General features: G+C 36.3%; 15 protein-coding genes across 15 annotated transcripts; 10 read left to right on the top strand and 5 right to left on the bottom strand. All coding sequences in view use genetic code 6, as the record gives it.

The window, feature by feature from the left end:
* Positions 1-1,080: 1,080 nt before the first annotated feature.
* On the top strand, positions 1,081-2,247 carry SS50377_26621 (Protein phosphatase 2C; the record flags this gene model as incomplete). Its single annotated transcript, XM_067910428.1, has 1 exon — positions 1,081-2,247. The coding sequence occupies one exon, from the start codon at positions 1,081-1,083 to the stop codon at positions 2,245-2,247; it is 1,167 nt and encodes a 388-aa protein (XP_067763184.1).
* Positions 2,248-2,640: 393 nt separating this feature from the next.
* Positions 2,641-3,420, top strand: SS50377_26622 (Kinase; the record flags this gene model as incomplete). Its single annotated transcript, XM_067910429.1, has 1 exon — positions 2,641-3,420. One exon carries the CDS (start codon positions 2,641-2,643, stop codon positions 3,418-3,420), a length of 780 nt encoding a protein of 259 aa, XP_067763185.1.
* Positions 3,421-3,745: 325 nt separating this feature from the next.
* On the bottom strand, positions 3,746-4,189 carry SS50377_26623 (uncharacterized protein; the record flags this gene model as incomplete). The annotated part of the gene is made up of 1 exon (XM_067910430.1): positions 3,746-4,189. One exon carries the CDS (start codon positions 4,187-4,189, stop codon positions 3,746-3,748), a length of 444 nt encoding a protein of 147 aa, XP_067763186.1.
* A 1,532-nt stretch (positions 4,190-5,721) lies between these two features.
* Positions 5,722-6,417, top strand: SS50377_26624 (OTU-like cysteine protease domain-containing protein; the record flags this gene model as incomplete). Its single annotated transcript, XM_067910431.1, has 1 exon — positions 5,722-6,417. One exon carries the CDS (start codon positions 5,722-5,724, stop codon positions 6,415-6,417), a length of 696 nt encoding a protein of 231 aa, XP_067763187.1.
* An 11-nt stretch (positions 6,418-6,428) lies between these two features.
* SS50377_26625 (uncharacterized protein) lies at positions 6,429-7,889 on the bottom strand (the record flags this gene model as incomplete). The annotated part of the gene is made up of 1 exon (XM_067910432.1): positions 6,429-7,889. The coding sequence occupies one exon, from the start codon at positions 7,887-7,889 to the stop codon at positions 6,429-6,431; it is 1,461 nt and encodes a 486-aa protein (XP_067763188.1).
* A 951-nt stretch (positions 7,890-8,840) lies between these two features.
* SS50377_26626 (Calponin homology (CH) domain and Ras family domain-containing protein) lies at positions 8,841-9,905 on the bottom strand (the record flags this gene model as incomplete). Its single annotated transcript, XM_067910433.1, has 1 exon — positions 8,841-9,905. One exon carries the CDS (start codon positions 9,903-9,905, stop codon positions 8,841-8,843), a length of 1,065 nt encoding a protein of 354 aa, XP_067763189.1.
* Positions 9,906-10,106: 201 nt separating this feature from the next.
* SS50377_26627 (uncharacterized protein) lies at positions 10,107-10,325 on the top strand (the record flags this gene model as incomplete). Its single annotated transcript, XM_067910434.1, has 1 exon — positions 10,107-10,325. One exon carries the CDS (start codon positions 10,107-10,109, stop codon positions 10,323-10,325), a length of 219 nt encoding a protein of 72 aa, XP_067763190.1.
* A 132-nt stretch (positions 10,326-10,457) lies between these two features.
* On the bottom strand, positions 10,458-10,970 carry SS50377_26628 (NADPH oxidoreductase; the record flags this gene model as incomplete). The annotated part of the gene is made up of 1 exon (XM_067910435.1): positions 10,458-10,970. One exon carries the CDS (start codon positions 10,968-10,970, stop codon positions 10,458-10,460), a length of 513 nt encoding a protein of 170 aa, XP_067763191.1.
* A 212-nt stretch (positions 10,971-11,182) lies between these two features.
* On the bottom strand, positions 11,183-11,749 carry SS50377_26629 (p25-alpha family protein; the record flags this gene model as incomplete). The annotated part of the gene is made up of 1 exon (XM_067910436.1): positions 11,183-11,749. The coding sequence occupies one exon, from the start codon at positions 11,747-11,749 to the stop codon at positions 11,183-11,185; it is 567 nt and encodes a 188-aa protein (XP_067763192.1).
* Positions 11,750-12,652: 903 nt separating this feature from the next.
* On the top strand, positions 12,653-13,006 carry SS50377_26630 (uncharacterized protein; the record flags this gene model as incomplete). The annotated part of the gene is made up of 1 exon (XM_067910437.1): positions 12,653-13,006. One exon carries the CDS (start codon positions 12,653-12,655, stop codon positions 13,004-13,006), a length of 354 nt encoding a protein of 117 aa, XP_067763193.1.
* A 37-nt stretch (positions 13,007-13,043) lies between these two features.
* Positions 13,044-13,601, top strand: SS50377_26631 (uncharacterized protein; the record flags this gene model as incomplete). The annotated part of the gene is made up of 1 exon (XM_067910438.1): positions 13,044-13,601. The coding sequence occupies one exon, from the start codon at positions 13,044-13,046 to the stop codon at positions 13,599-13,601; it is 558 nt and encodes a 185-aa protein (XP_067763194.1).
* A 147-nt stretch (positions 13,602-13,748) lies between these two features.
* On the top strand, positions 13,749-14,210 carry SS50377_26632 (Myb-like DNA-binding domain-containing protein; the record flags this gene model as incomplete). The annotated part of the gene is made up of 1 exon (XM_067910439.1): positions 13,749-14,210. The coding sequence occupies one exon, from the start codon at positions 13,749-13,751 to the stop codon at positions 14,208-14,210; it is 462 nt and encodes a 153-aa protein (XP_067763195.1).
* A 173-nt stretch (positions 14,211-14,383) lies between these two features.
* Positions 14,384-15,193, top strand: SS50377_26633 (uncharacterized protein; the record flags this gene model as incomplete). The annotated part of the gene is made up of 1 exon (XM_067910440.1): positions 14,384-15,193. The coding sequence occupies one exon, from the start codon at positions 14,384-14,386 to the stop codon at positions 15,191-15,193; it is 810 nt and encodes a 269-aa protein (XP_067763196.1).
* Positions 15,194-15,336: 143 nt separating this feature from the next.
* SS50377_26634 (WD40 repeat protein) lies at positions 15,337-16,230 on the top strand (the record flags this gene model as incomplete). Its single annotated transcript, XM_067910441.1, has 1 exon — positions 15,337-16,230. One exon carries the CDS (start codon positions 15,337-15,339, stop codon positions 16,228-16,230), a length of 894 nt encoding a protein of 297 aa, XP_067763197.1.
* Positions 16,231-16,302: 72 nt separating this feature from the next.
* SS50377_26635 (uncharacterized protein) lies at positions 16,303-20,289 on the top strand (the record flags this gene model as incomplete). Its single annotated transcript, XM_067910442.1, has 1 exon — positions 16,303-20,289. The coding sequence occupies one exon, from the start codon at positions 16,303-16,305 to the stop codon at positions 20,287-20,289; it is 3,987 nt and encodes a 1,328-aa protein (XP_067763198.1).
* Between the last annotated feature and the right edge of the window lie 3 nt (positions 20,290-20,292).

A 20,292-nucleotide genomic window follows, 5' to 3' on the forward strand; every position in this document is an offset into this window, starting at 1 on the left:
CAATAATAGTCAATTAATAATACAGTAAATTGAAATAGTATTATCATAAAATGTAAGTAATGGATTATTCCATGTTTTACCTTTTCAAGCAAGAATATGATGTATTGCATGATATACATTATTATAGTATTTACACGTTACCTTCATTTAGTATAATTTATACCATAATATTAGTATAACCTTTTCTAATATAAACGACAAAATAATGTTCACATTACACATTTCCAAAAAATATACTTACTATATTTTATTAAATTAGCAGGAAATAATTCGATACTCAGGTCGAGTTTAATTAATATTAGCTTATTAGTGTGAATTACTAAATATTCCATAAAAAGTTAATCAATTTTATCGGAATAAATTATTTTAATTAATCAATATAATTATATTTACAAATGTATATTTGAGGTAAATTTTCGAGAAAATCGATTATTCACTAACTAATATAATGCTATTTATAGTTTCATATATCACAAGTTAAATAATTATTATATATTTAATTATATTAAGTAAAATGAACAATTATTCATAAGTATCAGAAAAAACATATACTTACATAGATTTTCCTTCACAATAAGTATTTATATGAAGTTAAAGTGATACATCCAATAAATCGCTTATCATTACCGTAACTTTTTAGGATTCAATATCAATATAGTTGGCTTCAGTATTAAAATTATTGCCCTATAAATAATGGTATAAATTAAGGTGACAACTTATAAAATTTAATATTCAATTCGATAGCCGTAATTAGAACAAAATAGTAGATAAAAATACTCAAAATATCTACATATTACTGTTATACGCTCATTTTTATAGTTAATCTAAAGTGAAATAATAATTTAATACTATAACCAATCTATTATTTTATACATATATCATAAGACTATATAACTTAATGTTACTTTTGAGGGTTAGATGAATGATAAAAAATTAATTATTTCATTAGTTTTTAATAATTAAATTAAGTACTTTATAATGAATAAAATATATTTAGCAATATATTATAGATTCAGTCTACTTTAAATAATACTATTCTAAAATGATATATAATTGATAACACTCCTAATCTCACTTTTAATGATAAAGCTTCTGGTTTCTCTTCCTTCTTTTGCTCTGCCACTGTTCTTCCTTCTGCTAGGACCAATGATATATTATAAGAAACGTCTAAAATTAACCAAAACATAATTTATTTAATTTGATGATTTATCAATTTCCGCAGGCGCATTTACTGATATCGGCCCTAGACCAACTAATGAAGACTAACATATTATATCGACCAAATCAAATTTTTTAACTGCAGTTATTTTTGATGGTCATTGTGGAGATGCTGCATCCACTATGGCAGCTGAGGAATTTCTTTTGAACTTTGAAAAAATGCCATAAAATGACGATATTTTTAATAAGTTTACAGATATTAATATGTTTATTAAAGAAAATACATCCTCTGGATGTACTGTTTGCTCTCTTTTTGTACAGGGAAGAGATATAAAAGTCGCAAATGTAGGAGATTCAAGGTGTGTAGTTGTGCGTCAAACCGGAGGCATCGCTATTAGTAAAGATCATAAACCATCCCGACCAAGCGAGAAAGCTAGAATTATGTAAAATGGTGGAAATGTTCGAAGCATTAATCTTGGTGTCTGTAGAATGTTTCCAGGTGGCCTCAGCGTGAGTAGAGCACTAGGTGACCGTGAAATGGAGTTAGTTTCTGGAATTCCTGAAATATTTGAGGGATAAATTTAAGATATAGATGAAGCTATTATTGTTGCTTGTGATGGTCTATGGGACATTTTTTCTCCAGATGAGGTTGCAAACTTTTTGAATAAGCATCGCCCAGATGCTCAGATAAAAGGTATTGAACATGTTAAGTCTCTTAGCTCAGCAGAAAATGTATTTTTTAGAGGATTATCCCAGGTTGTTTTAGAAATGTATGGCAAAATAAAAGCATTTGTTTTTTAGAGAGATGACAACTTTGAATTGAATTAAGAGCAACTATTACATGCAGATGCTATAGCAGCATAAATTATAGCATAAAAACTAGTTGATTCTGCATTATTACGAAACTCATAAGATAATGTTAGTGTTATTGTTAACTTAATCCGTCAAAAGAATACTCCTACTACTATTAAGTAATGGAGAATTATATCGCGATAAAAACCGACCATTAATGAAAAATCTTAAGACTAGCGTTATTAATCCTATCATTCCGATGAAGACAGTAGCTTGTAATTTTTACATTTAGATTGAATTATTTTGTATTATTATTTATTTATCCTAGCATAGTGTATATATAATTATAAAAAATAGTTTCATTCTTAAAGTAAATTTAAATTATATTATAAGTATTTAAATATATATCTTGATTTATTAATTAAATGGATCGAACTTCTAACTAGTCGGATATATTTTTAACAGCCCCAAGTGCTTTAAGTACGGTGAGGAATATAGATGCACATTCTCTTAGATAATTAGTATATACAGAAGATATGAATTACTTTATTTTTGAGACTGACGAAAATTCTATATAATATTTTGAATTTGAAGAGTCTAAATGAATCATATATTATTTATTATAAAATAATTTATTAATATTTTATAATATATACTTATAAATCTACAAGTGGAAACTTGAACATTTTAATGAACTAATTCATATTTTACCAGAGAATATAAGATCATTCATAAAAAACAGTATGCAAGGAAATTTGGATTAATTGGATTAATTATGAGATTAAATTAGTGAAAAGAATAAATACGAATTAAAGTATTGACCTGTAATACTAACTAATAAATGAAATTAATATAATTTCAGAGATTAATGAACCATTTATTGTTAAAACGCATGGATATCTGACAGATCATTTTTAAAATATTTTGTTATTCCAAGATTACTATAGTAAAGGAACATTAAGAGATAATCTGTCAATGCTGTCAGAAAAGCAAAAACTAGTTATAATTTTTAAAATAGCTTAAGCCATTAGTTCATTAAATTATAAATTTAATGTTGTGTATAGAAATTTATCGCCTGATAACATTCTATTATTAGATGATTTAAGCCCGATTTTAGATAATTTTGGAATATCGAAATAGTTATCTTTTACCTATTAAAAAATGAGTAAAGTCTTATAATTTTCAATCTATAATGCTCCCGAAATTTATTAGGGTAGTTATTAGTTATTTGTGGATGTGTGGAGTTTAGGTGTTCTAGTTATCTGGATGTTTACAGGTAAGGAGTTTGAAATGGAATATTATATGCTAAAAAGATATGAATAGTTGAATTTACCAGACATTTTAACAGATAAGCTACCCGCGTTTGGTCTCAGCTTCCTTGAGTTATTACTCGAAGTTGATCCATCTAAGCGACCTGACATAAAACTGATTACGAACTTATTATAGAAATTAATTGAGATCTCTAAATGAGAATATTTTCCATCCAGATTTTAATTTTAAAATGCCCAAATAATATCAAAAGTGGGATGAACATGATGTGTAAATAATAATGGAAGCAGTGGCTAAACAGAAATCACTCAACTCTAGAATAAATTGGAATATTATTATGACCCTGGTAAAGAATAAAACTCGTAGATAATGTTACGATATGTGGCTCACTAGAGCTGAAAAAGTAAAAATATAAAATGCATAGTAGAAAAAATTTAAAATAAATGAGGAATTTCATCCTGAAAATGAGGCAGTATCTCCTGTTCCATTCCTGTTAAGTTTATCTTTCTGAAAATACAGATTGTTATCACTTAGTTACTTCAAGCACATGAGATTTCCAACATTCTGCTAGTTTAGTGCATTATATTGTAAGCTCATTTGTGCTAAATACTCCAAAAAGTTTACCTTTAAACGTTCCACAGTGTAGTTATGTAATGGGTACTGATACCTTATTGACCATTTATGCTCCAAATTTAATATCTAATGCAGAATCTAAACTTAAAGTTCCCATATTGCTGGTATAATCCGAATAATATGATTCCAAAGCCATCAGTTGGTTATTATATTTTCTATTTCTCATAATCTGACTCAGTTAATTGTAGAAATTACCAGTAAGTTCTCTAAGTTATGTTGTCAGTATTTGTGCTGTTACGACAAAATTATTTTAAACATCAAGGTTATTAGACTAAAGGATTAAACTTTCGGCAAGCGAACCTATTTATTGTTATTTTGTTAAATTGGCTGCTACCATTATCCCTATAGTATTATTGTCTGATTATTAAAGTATAGTTTATTTTGATAGAATGCTTGTTAGAGAAAATAATATTTAGGGAGAGATTTAGTGAGATTTACAAAAATTTGTAATTTATAGTGATTGTATGTTAGAAAAAGTAATGATTTTATATGGAGAGTTATTTTATCCAGATTATAAAGTAAATTATTTTACATTCTATTTTAGATCTTTATATACTGTATCATTAGTCAGCCTTAATGGCATAAGTTATGGGATTGTAACTAGACTTTTTTGTTATATTTCTTTTCCTTTTAAGATTGAAACAAAATCTTGAATAATAATTAAAAGTGACTAAAGGTCTGATATTGAGTGATTTATAAGAAAATGTGTAAATGTTGTTAATCCTTAGCTAAAAAAAGCTTAAAATGAAGAATCTTAGTCAATATTTTCGTAATGAAATAAATAATTCATAGACTCTTCTGCAGATTTTTTTCTTGTAATTTCTACAAATTTTTAATATAAATCCGATTATATAACTTAGGTTTGAGTCAAATTAGACTTTAAAATTGGGATATTATTTTGTAAAACCTTTATTGAGTTTTATAGTTGCAACTCTGAAACGTATGGAAATTCCACAAATAAATGAACCCATATATTAGTTTAAGACTGCTAGTATGGATCTAGTTCGTATAATATTTTAGAACGATTTATCATTTTATATGAAATTAAAAATTAAAATAACTTATAATGCTAAATATAATTTATATTAGTCGAAATAGTTTTATGTAAAGTTTGAAGGTTAAAATTAGCATTTTGATAATTGATTTATTAATTTATAATATACTTTCTTATCTTTGACTGCAGGTTTTACTTATAAAAGTGAATATTTTAACCAAACTATTACACCGCAATTCATCATATTTTTACAAATCATATGTTCTGGTAGATAAATATATCATAGTAATATTAGTTAAAATGCGGTATACTTATTATTCAAATATTTCAAGAATATCAGAAGAGTACTTTTGTTAAAGACAAATAAGATATATTTCAAACCACAGTATAAATATTAATAGCATATTATATAATAAGGTTTAGTAGCCATACAAAAATAGACACTGCAAATTAATACTATTTATACGGTCTATAAAAATTATTTTGATTTCACAATAAATTTATAGGCAAAGTTATAATTAAGGAATGCTTTAAGCAATAATCTGCAACCTACTCATTAGTATATTATGAATTGGTAACATATCTAATAATTATATGTAGAAAACTCTTTTTGTTAGGTAAAATAGAATATTTAGTAAGAAGTAAAATTTGTACTAATATATTGGACTTTAAAAGTTATAATATTTACTATATTTAGATTATTAATTAATTCTATTTTAGATTTCTATCAATTATTGACGCTGCTCCTTATTTCCAATTATATGAATTAATTTTCATTTGTTTTAGAAGTGGAGATATAATCATTTTTATAAATGATTTCATAAACCACTCCTTTCAGAATGAATTTAGATTTTCTAAACCCTCGTATTTTACCAATGAAACCAAACGAAATTAAGCTATTTCACAAGAAAGAATAATTATTATTATGTAATTATTTAAAATAATCTAAATTGGACTAAAAATCCTCTAAATAACTTCAGAAAGAACTAAAGCAGGTACATGACGCCGATTTAGAATAAAAAGACGAGGAAGAAGATTATTTAGCCTAAATAAAATAATTAAACAAGTAAAATACTGATACGAAACTTCTAGAATAGTTGGAAAAATCAAAATAGTAAAATAGTATTTAGTAACATTATTTAAAAAATGAGAAACTTGACCGTAAGCAAATAGAATAAAATAAAATTCGTGAAATACTAAATAATAGAAATAAATAGTAATAAGTAGTACCAGGTGATGGAGATTGTTTGTTTTCGGCTATTGAATTTGGTTCTCAAACAGTAAATTTGAGACGTAAAATGCTTGATTTTGTAAATGAAAATGACGAAACACGTTAACTTGTATAAGATCTTACAGGAGATGTTAGTGGCTGGGCCAAAAGGCTTGAAAAGGATTGGGGAGATGAGCTTGAAATAGCAATTTTAAGTAAAATGCTAGGAGCAAAAATATCAGTTTATAAAGTTGGTGGTGTTATAGAGTATGGTTAGGAGAATCTAATTGAAATTGAAATATGCTATTTACGATATGGTGTGGGCGGTTTTGGGCATTATAATGCTATTGTTAATAAATGAAATTCGAAATATCACTTTTTAAGCAGTTTATTGAAGAATGACTTGATCTTAGACTGACCATGCGTACCAACGATTTCGCTGGTAGATTGGTTAAAAATAATTGTTCTTTATGTCTTGTCCAGTACATAATTTAGCACTGTACAAGTGTTGATAAGGAGATTGGCACTTTAAAGAGATATTTTTGGGTCAAAATTATCTAGTTAAATGCTTCTAAAATCGTCCGAGCTCACGTGGTCTAAGAAGAAAAGTAGAATTTTCTCTCGAATTTCTTCATCAAAAGATGTTAAATCAATATCTATTACATCATTTCCAGTCTCTTTTGGTTATGACAGTTTAAAGTCTAAATGTTTTTAAAAGAGTTATTTTGAATTTTCAAATTCTACTGTAGGGAGCTTCACTAGGAATTTATCATGTTTATTTGACATCGGTATTTAAAACTCTAAAATTTATGAAAAATATCTATCAGAAAGTGCCATTTCAACTAGAAATGATAGATTTACTGCTTCAAAATCAACTTATTATGGTTATGATGTAAGTTTAATAGATTTAAAAGATAATTTTAAAGGTTTATTGTCCATTTTATCTATCCACCTACTAAAAGCTATTTCCCCGTGATCAAGCCAGGTATAAATTGGATAACCAATGTATCTGAGTCCTTTTTGATCTTTCTTAATTTACAAATCAGCTAATATTTCGTTAAATTTTTCAAAATATTACTTAGTTGAATATCTAACTTATGTGTCTGGTGAAATGGAAAATGACTCTACTCTTGTATCTATAAGTTAAGAAAGTGATATACTATTTTAGCGTTTTGATAGTGGAGGTGGTAAAAGTGGGCTTAATTGGACCTAGTCTTTTACTAAGAATGGAATTGGCACTCCGTTTGAGTCAAATTATTATAGTAAATCGTTAAGCTTCATCTCTTTAGGGTTTTCTAACTCCAAAATTTCTTCATGGTTTTCTGTATTATCAATGTTATTTTCAGAAGTACTTGAAACCTAATTAATCGAATCTTTTAGATCCATATCAAGATTCTATGATATCTCACTTTTATTTGATAATTATACAATACTTGATTCATTATTTTTAGTATCAGCTAACTATTCGTCAACTTCAGTTATTTCTTATTAGTGTTAAGATTTATTAAACAATTCATAATTACCAATTTAGTTAATTTTCGCCAGATTAGATATTATTTAGCAAACGAAATTTATATTATCATCGTTAAAGCTGTTTATTGCATTATCTTATATATTCATCTCTGGTAGTAAATCTGATGCTTATTCCATAAAATAATTTATATTTAGCTATTTATCGTTATCTGATGTTTCGAAATTTGATTCTTATTATATTTTAGCAATAAGTTTACATAGTATAACTCCATCTTCTATAACTAACAGTATAGATTAAGATTTGTCGACTTCACTGAAAAGATCAGCAAGATACTATTTCGCTTATTCTTGAATCGACATTTGATTTATTTTATAAATACTCTAACGATATATAATATCGATCATATATTAACATTTAAGTATTATGGTCATCTATGATATTGTATATAACTAAGTATATAAAATTTATAGTTGATTTGATTGGAATCCTTTAATATGGATATGATTATTAATAAATCCACTACTATTTAAAAAATAACTAATTACCATTTTTGAATATTAATTTATCTTGAAAAACTCAAATAGTAAAATCAGCACGTACACTTTATATTAGCTATCAAATTTACAAAATACTTAAGTATGAACTTAAACATAAATTATACCAGTATATAGGCTATCTTAAATTCTTTTTATTTACAAATTTTTTTGATTATAATTAGTACAATTTTGTTTAAATTATACTATGATACTACCTATAAAACAATTATATTCAACACGTTAATTCATCAAACTTGTTTCAAAATAATTTTAGACTATCCCAAAAATTTACATCTTTACATTATTATATAGAAATTTAATAATTATTCATTAGAATAAAATGATCACTTGCTTTATACATATTCAGCACAGGTTATAGAATAAAATCTATTTATATATTTTGTATTTACTTAAAAATATTTTAACGCTATTCGCGGTTTATATATTTGTAATATTATCAATATCAACTTTTAATATGCCCTTAATTATAACTTTTAAATATAAATAGCGCAATATAAATAAAAGAAAAAATTTGTAATTTACAATTCCTTGCGATATTATATATAACTCTTATTTTTATGTGTAAAGGGTTTATTTAAAATGAAACTACACCCAAAAGAGATCGAAACCTCCATTTCACAGGAAAAGATCATCAGATTCAACGTATCCACACCAACTTTCGGTCAGACTGACAAGTACAATTTCAAGGACACGCCTCTGTAGCTGAAGCTAGAAGGCGTCGAGGAAATCGACGAGGAGTGATGCTTATTTTTTTCACTTGGCGTCCCTACTCGTGTAGAACTCCAGCCCCTCCAGCAGCTGCCTGACCCCGAGCCCCTTTTTTGCGCTTATGCTGTGGTAGACGAAGCTATTGAAGTCCTACTTGCCATTCTTCTCGATTACCTTCTGGATCATTTCGTGCGTGATCTCAGCCGTCTTATCGTCCGCCTTGCAACCGACCAGGATCACGTCAGGATTGCCGCACTTGTGCAGTAGTTTTAGGTACTTCGGCAGCGCTTTGAAGCTCTTCAGATCATCGAATGCAAAGCACAGGAATACAAAGTTCGACCTGCAGATGTCGGCCGTTTCGTCGGACTCCTTGATCTCCAGTTTCAGGTTCGCGGGCTTCCCGTCCACCTGGTGCAGGTAGCTCCGCTCGAACACCGCCGGCACCTCCGAGAACTCAGCGCTGCCGGTGTGGATGCGCATTCCGAGCGTCGTCTTCCCGACCTTCTCGGCTCCCATGAGCAGGATCGCGCACTTGAACGTCGGGTAGGCCTTGAAGTCCGGCTCGTCGAACTGGAGCACGTCGGAGGCGGTGGGCATTGGCATGGAAGGGGGAGCGTTTTGGGAGCTTGTGGAATTTTACTGATGCGGCTGTTCCTGTTGCTGCTACAACTGCTCTTCCACGACTACCTGCGCTGGGATGGACTGGGGAGGTGCTGCGGCGGAGGCCTGAACGATTTTCGGAGCGTAGGCGGGGAGCGGTTTTCCAGTGCCCTGCAGTATGGCTGAATCGCCTAGCTGGCTTTGGGCCGCGAGGATTTTCACCAGTTCGATGACGTCCAAAATGGCGTTTTTCTCGCCGTTCACAATGCCAAGCGGGCTCGCAAGGAACTTATCAGGGAGTTATTAGTTTCTGCAGAACTAGATGAAGTGCTGCATGTTCGCACCGTGGACGAAAATAATGTCACGGGCGTCCACCTTCGGGACCGCGTTGCTGACGATGAGGTTCGCCAGGTTGCACAAGACAACGCCTGACTTGATTGCTTCGTGGAAAGTGGGGGCTGAGACGTCAGGGAAAATGGACTTCAGATACTCGAGAGCTTGGTCCGCCATTTAGCGATTTAGTTTTAAAGTATTTGTTTAACGTATAATATCACATACTGCTGGTGTACTTGGTATTTCCCTATAATGCTAGGAATTCCGTTCCAATACAGACTGAAATCGTAGTGATAGATAGAATAATAGGAGATATATTTGCCAATGAAAACAATATTTTATTTCGGTTATTTAGTGTATATAACCAATACTCCAAAAATGGACCTGATCGCCGAACTTTAGACACTATAGGTCCAGTGCGCATCTGGCCTCCTGGATATAAGCAAAAAGCTGCAGCTCAGCAATACTGCGCAGTAGAGCGTACTGGGAGCATCCCTGTCGAACACCCTAGGCCAGCTGGCACTGTTCTAGGATATTCCCGAGGTTGTGATGGACATTGACGAGGTCGACCTTACTAAAAGTGAGTTCAATCAGTGAACATGAGTACATAATTAAATAAATTAAGCAGTAAGTCTTCAAGCCTCGGGTTAAAATCTGATACGACTTTGCCTTCAATATAGCGTAGTAATTTTCATTCACATAAAAATAGTTTAGTTAACATTAATTCAATCAATCAAAAGCTGAACAAATTTAAGCTACTTTATCAGCACCATCTTCCGAATAATAAAAATCAGAACCTTAGTAATCCATACCAGTATATGTGCAGAGTGCATTCATTTAACATTAAATAGACTCAGGAGTACCTAAGAACTCTTTGGTAAAATACTTAGCAGTAGCTCCAAGAGTGACGATGCATTTGAACTTTTTTCCATCTAATTTAGCATTAGCCTTGGCAGCATATACGAAAGCAAAACCCATCGTAAAAACGCTCTCCATGAAAGCTCTTCCATAGGCTGGAATGCTATACCAGTACATGGGGTATGCAAATACAATTCTTTCATGTTAAATGATGAATTCCTGTTCGGCTTAAACCTCTTCAGGAGTGAATGATGTTCTCTTGTTATATATTGTGGAAATTTCACGAATTGTGGTATTAGGCTTGGACTTAAGACAGTCTAGAATCTATCTACCTCTGATAGACTTTTCGGCTTATGGATGCATGAAATAAACCAGGGTCTTCATTTTTTGTACAATTGTAAAATAGAAACCTATCTTATTAAGTCTTTTATTTATAATTAGTAAAAGTATACAAAATAATACGTATAGTTTGATCGTATTCTTTATTTAGGAATCGAATCTGATAAACTTTGTATAGCTTCACGATACTATATCTAAATAACTCAATTTTAGTAAACATATATAAAGACAAAATCTTTAACTCAAAGTAATGCTTCTCACTTCCTGGCAACCATGTTGGCAAGACCTGCTGCTTGACCACCCTTAGCGATGGAGTCTCTGCCAGCCAGACCCTTACCTGATCCATCTGAGTTGAATCTGGCGGCGTGGGCGCCAGTAAAGCCGGCAGGATTGGTCATCCTGTCATAGACGGAGCCACCAGATGGGCCCTTGCACTTATCACGACCGGACTCAACACCTGACTCTTTGGGGACCGGTTTCGCAGCAGCGGCAGGCTTAGCAGCGGGCTTGACGGAGGCGCCACCTTCGGGGGCAACACCAAATCGGGCAGCGTGGGCGCCAGTAAAGCCGGCAGGATTGGTCATCCTGTCATATACGGAACCGCCTTCTGGACCCTTGCACTTGTCACGGGCCGTTGCGGTGCCAGTGGTGGAGCCGGAGTGGGCCTTAGGCTTTGCGGAGGCAGCAGCAGAGGTGACTGAGGCACCGCCCTGGGGAGCTTGGCCGAACCTGGCAGCGTGGGCGCCGGTAAAGCCTTCGGGGTTGGTCATTCTGTCATAGACGGAACCGCCTGCGGGAGCTTTGCACTTTTCACGATCAGTCATTCTTGAGGGAGCGTTAGATTTGGACCAGAATTATTTAGTGCATATATGTATAAATTAATAGCCACAGGCTAGATCTAGACAATGCTAATTTTAGACTCGTAGAAATATTGAGAATCACATTATATTCACTATAGAAGCTGTTTTGAAAACTGAATAATAGTTTCATTATCCGGAGAATTTTAGTTAAATACTATTTTTAGAAACAAAAAACCATTGCCTATACATATTACTTAATGCTTACGCTGCATGGAAAAGTTATTCCATTCTAACTCAAGATATGTAATTTTTGGGAAATGTTGTCAATTAGTTTAAATTTATTTACGTTAATAATTGATGAGACCAGTAATATGACTTAAATTTCTAAAATATAAAGGCAACATGAAACTTAGAATACTATATTTTTATAACTTTAATAACTTTTAAGTCTGTTTGCATGATAAACTAAGCCAATTTTTTAAAATTTATTGTCTATACAATGTTTTTGGCTAAATTTCCAATATTCGTATAAACAAAAATTTAAATTATTTCATTATTACTAGGATTAAAATTTTTCATAATTGAAATCTATTATAAGGTTTATTAGGAGAATTCCATAGCGTATCCATAACTGTAAATATTAAGTTAATATTTTGAGTAGTAACATCAATACGTAAAATTATTATTAATTTTACTATTACAGAAAATACATAAAAGTGAGGGATATAGCTTATTAAAATATTTAATTGTTATTTAACACCATCAGATATTTCACTATTCTGATAGTAATAACTATTATTTTCTACCAAATTGTGATGCTTACATTATTTTGGCTTAATCTCGGGTATCCTTATATTACTATTGTTTTAAAAAGTTGTATAATTTTTATTTTTCTAACTATTTAATACTCCATAACTATCATGATCAATGATGTTTGCTTATAAATTAGTACATAAACTTAATATTGCTCATATTTACTATAATAAAATATTGGGTTTCAAAATGATACCTCCTATGCCGACGCCCCTGAGGTTCGGGTGCCCCGCGAGGCCGAGCCATGCGCTGCACCACATCAGCCGCACCTCCGCGAACGAGTCCTTCAAGCAGCACGCCGTGCAGGCGCCGATCCCCCGCCCCGCGCGGTTCAAGCTGGACCTGCAGAAGCAGCGCTAGGTCTCGGACCTGCTGCTGGAGGAGGAGAACAGCTTCGAGCTGCTGCTGAGCCCCGTGCACTCCCGGAAGACGGCCTGGATGGAGTACCGGGCGGGCAAGGCCCAGTGAGATATTGCGTATACAGTATAATATTGCCGCCTATTAAATGGGACTCCTCGCCTCGGCCCAGAGTTTCGCGCTCTCCTACTTCCGCGGCGGCTTCGTGACCAGGCCGCACCGGGTGAAGCTCAACGACACCGTTGGCGTGCAGCGGGTGCTCTCCCATGCCACCGTGGACTACGCCAACCACTACGCGGGCAGCCGCTGCCCCTACGTCCCCACCCTGCAGCTCGCGGTGCAGGCGTTCCAGCTCGGCGCGCTCTGGCTGTGCTTCGGTCTGCCCATCCGCCGCGGGACGCCGTGGGCCGCCAAGCGCTGGCTCGTGCTGCTCGGGATCGCCCAGTGGTACGCCTGCGAGGCCCTCAAGCTCCCCTTCGAGACCCCTGAGCGCCACTACGTGTGCTGCGGGCGCCGGGAGCGCGTGGTGGGCCGGCTCAGCCGCGCCACGGGAGCCTACGCGCTGGAGGTGAACGGGACGCCGGTGTGGTCGGGCAGCGTGGCCGGCCTCTTCGACGCGGAGGGCAACTTCCTCCTCGCGGCCTTCGACCCCGCGGGCAGGGCGGTGGCGTGCCAGCTGCAGACCGCCCATGCGAAGCGCGAGTGAGGTCATACACTTTGGGGTGGAGTGGTCATACACTTCGGTTGCTGCTATCGGCCCGGAACGGGTATAATACGGCCATTTGGGTATTTTTCTATTTCCGGAACCGCGCTTCGGGGAGTACTCGGACCGGTCTCGGCCGGCCGCTCCACAATGACCGATTTCTTCTACGACCCCTTCGAGCTGTCCTTCGGCCTCGCGCCCGACAGCGGCCTCTACAGCGCCCCGCGCTCGGATCCGCCTTCCGCGTGCTCCCCGCGCTCGGAGCAGGCAGCCCCGTGCTCCCCGCAGCGCGTGCCCTGGGGCGCCCCCGAGTCCGAGCTGCTCGCGGTCCTCGCCAGCAACCGGGAGCTCACCTACGCGCAGATCGCGGAGCACCTCAACGGCCGCTTCCGCAACGGCCGCGACGGCAAGCAGTGCCAGCAGCGGTGGAGCCGCACGCAGAACCCCGCCATCGTCAAGGGCCGCTGGGCCGCCGCCGAGGACCTCCGGCTCGTGGAGCTCGCGGAGCGGCTGTGCAACGTGCCCAAGCGCATCCACGCCGCGATGCCGCAGCGCTCGGTGGCCCAGATCAAGCTGCGGCTCGGGAAGCTGGGGCGGCCGTGCTGCGAGTGAGGGCTTTGCGCACTGCGGTTAGGAACGGCCCGCTCCGAATGGACCCCGAGGCGCGCCTCTTCCGCGCGAACCAGGCCGCCATGCGCCCCCTGCAGGACCTCCAGCGCATCGTGGACCGCGAGCTGCGCCGGGCCTCCCGCTGGCTGCGCGGCATCTGAGTGACCCTTCCTTTAATGCTAGCGGTGCTGGGGCTCCACCTCGCAGCGCGCTCCGCCGTGGTCCAGCAGGGAGAGCCGGTGCTGCTGAGCGTGGGCGGCCACGGCGGCAGGCCCTTCCGCGTCCTCTCGGCCCCCGAGGCCTCCTGCGCCCAGGTAGCCGGCATGGGCCTCTTCGCCTGCGCCCCGCCGCCAGGGGCCGCGCGCCTCACCTTCTCGCTCTTCTTCGAGGACCCCGCCGCCCAGCACACCCTGCACTTCCTGGTCGTGGAGGTCCGCCCCCGCGGCTCCTTCCTGCTCTCGCTCCCGGTGCCCTACCTCCCCAACGGGCCCTCCGACCGCTGCCCCCCGGCCACCGAGGCCGCATTCCGCGCCATGCTGCAGACCACCCGGCAGGGCGACGCCGGCCGACCCGACCAGCGCCTGCGAGCCTACCGCGCCGTCGTGGCCGCCACCGTGTTCGAGCTGTCCTGCGCGGACCTCAGCGCCCACATCGCCGAGGGCGCTTTGCTGGTGCGCCGCATCCCGGGACGCCTCGCCGACCCCGCCCGGTACCTGCTGCTCGCTGGGGCGCACCAGCTCCCGCGCTGGCCCCTAGACGGCCGCACCCCCCTTCCTGTGGTCAGGTCCCGCCGCGGCGTCGACCTGGTGGCCCTCGAGGCGCTCGCGGCTGCGAAGTACGGCCTTCCCTACCACAGGGACCCTCGGGGCGCCCTGATGCTCGCGGGTCTGGGCGCCGCCGCACTGCTGGGCATCATCCTCACCGCAGCCATAGCCATCATGCGCTCGCACCGGCCGGGGAGGCCAGGCCCAGGGCCCGCCGAGTGACAAGGACTTCACTAGCATGCTTCCAAAGCCATTTCTAAATATTTTACGGCCTCAAAATTTTCCTACTTTTAATATTCTATTTTAATAGCTTATTATTATACGTTAATGATATATTTATTTTTCACTCCAAATTTCTTCCAAAAATGTAACCTCCCACGCTCATAGAGTGCTTTAAAGGACACAACAAGCCAATCCGCTGCCTCGCCTTTAACCCAGACGGAAACCAAATATGCACGGCGTCTGACGAAAATGCGGTACTGGCGTGGAATTTGACGCCCCCGATTCGTGCGTTTAAGTACATCGGCCACACTGGTCCGGTGCTCTCCTGTGCATACTCGTCCGACAACCTCCTAGTAACGTCTTCCGCTGACCAGACGATAAGAATCTGGGCCCCAAACGTCCGCGGTGACTCGATTTTCAAAAAAGTTCATTCTAAGCCTGTCCGCTCAGTGCACATTTCCTCTGACAACCGCCTGATCTGCACCGCTTCAGACGACAAATCCATCAAAATCTTCGACGCAGAACTCAACTTCCGCGCCACGCTATCAGGCCACGCAAATTGGGTCCGCTGCGCCCAATTCTCTCCCGATTTGCGGCTTATCGCCTCTGTTTCGGACGACATGTCACTCCGAATTTGGGATTTGAGGAGCCAAAATCAAGTACTTTGTATTAGCGCAGATAATGGATTGTGCCAGAATCCAGTGAAGATCAAGTTTACGAGCGACGGAAATTGCGTCGCGGTTTGCGGGTTCCAGGACGTGCAGATTTGGGACGTGAGGAGCGCGCAATTGCTGCAGCATTACGCCTGTTCGAGCGGTCAAATTAGCGACATTGCGTTCGGGATGAACGACGGATTTTTGGCAGCCGCTGGAGTGGAAGGGTTGAAGCTTTTGGACGTAAAAAGAGGCAGGGTGCTCTACACCGTGAAAGGGCACGAGGGGCCCGTCACAGCTGTAGCTTTCAGTAGTGATGGGAGTGTTGTGGCTAGCGGGGGTCAAGATGGCAGAGTCATGCTGTTTGAAATTGTGGTGGAGTGAAAGGGAAAGATATATTGTTTAAAATGTATAATAATGTGTATATAGATTTTCAAAATTGGAAGGTAACTGTATATGAAAGTATTATATATAATAAATGTAAAATAATCAGAAATGGACTAAGCTGAGTTCAATTATGCTAGGACATTATCTCCAGTAAACAGACCTAAAAATCGTCTACAGGCATTTACAAAGCCTTTAAATCCGAGGAAATCTAAATTTATACCGCACTCACTCTAAATTTTATAGTAAGCTAAAAATTCAATTCGAAGCTTTGATCCAGTATTTGGTGAGGGAGGATTATATACTCCAGATGGATCTACTGCTGATGCATATAGTTTGTACTTACATGCCGCTTCAGCAGCATTAGAAAATATAGAAATTATCGACAGCTCAGCAGCGTAGACAATATAGAAAACAATTGATTTTTTCGCTTCTGAAGCAAGATTAGGACCACCAGATTTGAAAGCAGCGTTAAAAGAAAGAGATGATGCCTTAAAATCGATTAAAACAACCAAATAATAAATAGAAGTCGTGTAACTTTAGGTCAAAGTATCTGATTCTTAATATGCTGTTGAAGTTTAAAAAAATAAGTAGCTTATGGATTAAATTGATTAATTAAATAGCGTTATTCAAGAGGAAGTCAAAGAAAAAGATAATTTGTATAGAGAGGTTGTATATATAAGAGGATAATTATTAACAGTCACCAATTCCCATATGAAAGAAGCTCAAATAAGAAATAATATATAAAAGTAAAGTCTAGATCACTAATCTTAAAATTTTAAAACTCGAACAGAATTAGAGACACTTATAAAAAATAACGAAGAATTTGATTAAATTAACAAAAAATATTTAAAATTAAACTAGTAGTAAGTAATTCAAATCAATACTCTTACTAATAATAATGAATAACTTATTACATCTTAAAGTCTTCTCTAAGAACAACTTCAATAACTTCTAGCTGAAAATGAAGCACTAAAAGCTTAGTTTGAAAAGTATTAAAAACACTAAGAATATTAAAATTAGCTTTAGTAAATGAAAATTGATTCATTAACAGAAGAGATTTATAGCCATTATGGACAATAGACACTAGAAAACAATGTGTATAACTAGTCACGTATCCAAGATACTCTTTCAAATTCTATAAAGTATGGAGGTTTAGATGTTCCAAAACCAAAGTGTATCAACTTTAGTTAGTAATGTTGTCTAAATTATAAAAAATTGGATGGGAGGGTCTTGGCAACTTAGTAAGAATTTGAACCTGAAAAAGCAAAAAATAACGATTTAGAGCTAATAGAATAAGAGTATTCAGATAAATCAGAAGATTTTATTGAAGAAAAAGTTAATTTCGATACTATTGTCGTAGCATCAAAATCTAGTTTACTTAATTAAATTAACAAATAATTTATTTCTAAAAAAGCTGCATTTTAACTCTAAGAACTATGTGAAACATATGAATAAAAATATAAAAAATATAAAGCGAAATTTTTAGATTTAGAATCAAATATTGATATTTTAGTTATACAACGCCAATTATCTACCTTATAAAAGCTAGAAAAATAATTATTAAATGATATGAAAAAATAATCTTTTTAATAAGATGAACAACTTAAATTTTAAAAGATTATCTCGCAGGTTATATGTATTTATAGAGCAGAAATATAGGGAGAACTTGAAAAAGCTAAAGCAGCAAAATTAGCTCTTCTACGTCTTTTAAGATCAAAAGTAGATATGATAGAGGTCGAATTAGACTAATTTGATGAAGAAAATTCAAGTGGTACCGAAAATCAATAATCTGGGATTACACCTTCTAGAACAAACCGTAGATCACGCCGATCAAACAATTCATCACTACGATTAGGTGGGTAAATATGTTCAAAATGTAAGAAAAAAATGTAAGATAGTTAAGAAACAGAAGAATAAAATCAAACCAAAATTTAAATTAATACATCATAAAGCCTCTAACTTTAATCCCAAATTGAACTAATAGTGACTTAAATTGAAGGTATAAAGAATGCTAAAATTATAAGAAATGCTGATTTTATACGTAAATTACGTGCTCAAAATTTTAAAGACTAAATTAATGTTCATAAAGCAATGAGGCAACTAAGCCTATAAGTTTAAATGCATAGATAATCAGATTTAGATCACTAATTGCATTTAAAATTAGAGGAAAAGATTCTTGCTCTAGAATGCTAGGAGCGAGAAATAAATACTGTTTTTGATGAGGTAGAAAATGATCTTATTATCTAAGAGTAATAGTAGCAGTAAAGTATAAAGTAAAACTACTCATCCAGATCACTAAATTTTTCAGAGTCTGCACTTCCTCAAATAAGCACTATATCTGGACAGAATTCTATATTAGATAATATGATGTTATAAAGTTCCATGGTCCATCCAAGTGAGTTTACAGTAACTAAAAATAAATAATTGACTAATATGAAATAAATCAAGCAAACTATGTCTGCAGATGAAATTCGAAAGTATGCAGAGATTTACGAAAAACGAAATAGATATATATAGTCACTTACTTTATTGAGACAATCTAAAAATATCACTGAAAAAGAGCTTTCAATAGTAGGTCAGGCTTTATACGCTAATTTAGAAGCTGTTGATGTAAAACGAACAAAAGTTATTTCAGAATTACGCTCAACAGTTTTGGGTTATAAAGGGTTTTTACCTATAACTTACAATAAGCAAAAGACATAGGTTTATCAGAAACTAGATGAAAAATTTTTAAACCCATTTAGAAAAATTACTAAGTTGCGAGATATCATCAGTGATGCTTAAAAGATGATTATAATTCGCTCAAGATTGCTAATTTAATAAGAAATAATGAAAAATTAGTCGATCAAAACTCGTGCAGATAAATTACTAGAAATTCAGAAGACTTTATTCCCTATTATATTGAATTTTGAGTAACGAAAACCGAATATTTTCTTATAAGCAAAAACCAAAGAATAATTAGTGAACGCTGAAGTAATTGAAATAAAAGGTGAAATTGTACGTGAAAATATTTCATAAATGACACTATATGCATCATAATAAGAGATTAACCTTGTATCAACTGAAATAATTATTGCTCCAAATTCAGATGTGATTGTTACTCAACTTAGTGAAGTAGGCCATATGATCAAATGGATAAAAACATCTAGAGTAGATGGGTTTTTTATCCGAGAGAAACCTCTAATGTAAAGCACTATTATAAATTCATCATAATTCACATAGTTGTCTACATCTGTGCCATTGAAAGGTAAAAAATGGATACTTCAAGTTTCTAGATATTCTCTTTCATCAAGTACAGGAGAAGATTTTGGTATTGATTTTAGATCATGGGCAAGATAAAACTATGGGTTTGGTAACGTGTTAGAAAAACTTATCAATGCAACTATCGTGAATGCCTTATATTGGGCAGGAGACCCCGAGATTCAAATATTTTATAGTTTATTGATTGGTGCAATTCCAATAAGCTTAGTACGAGATGTAATTTAATTTCTTTAAAGGCATTTACAGATAGATATTAAAGTTGCAAATGAAGAGTTAATTATTGTTAAAAAGGATCTTACTAAAGAATTATCAGTATCTCTTTTTGCAGAAAAGTTTGAAACTGATGATTTTTATGTGATGGTTTCATATATTTTAAATCGTTACTTAGAAATTGAAAGAAATACTTAATAATTAGCGTTAAGGATGTTTTAGTCGTATTCGAGACCTATGGAAAGAGAGCAGGCTCTAAAGGTCTTTGCATCGTTACCCGTTTATATTGACGACAAAAAATTATAGCCACTATTAGGGTCTTGCTTAGTTGACGATTAAGAGTTTATAAGAATATTCTAAAAGGTTCATATGGGAACTACAGATCCTATAATCAGCAGGGCTAGCGACTAAGTACGACGTGCTGACGAAGTAGTCTTACGTTTTAACGGACTTCATCGTGAGTAGGCTAAACTATTAGAAGAGTAAAGACGGTCTGCTCTTTTCGAGATTGGGTAAACAAACGGTCTATATGGATATTTTGAGGCCGTAAAATATTTAGAAATGGCTTTGGAAGCATGCTAGTGAAGT

Source organism: Spironucleus salmonicida, chromosome 6 (assembly GCF_000497125.1).
Source record: "Spironucleus salmonicida strain ATCC 50377 chromosome 6, whole genome shotgun sequence".
Taxonomy (NCBI): Eukaryota; Fornicata; order Diplomonadida; family Hexamitidae; genus Spironucleus; species Spironucleus salmonicida.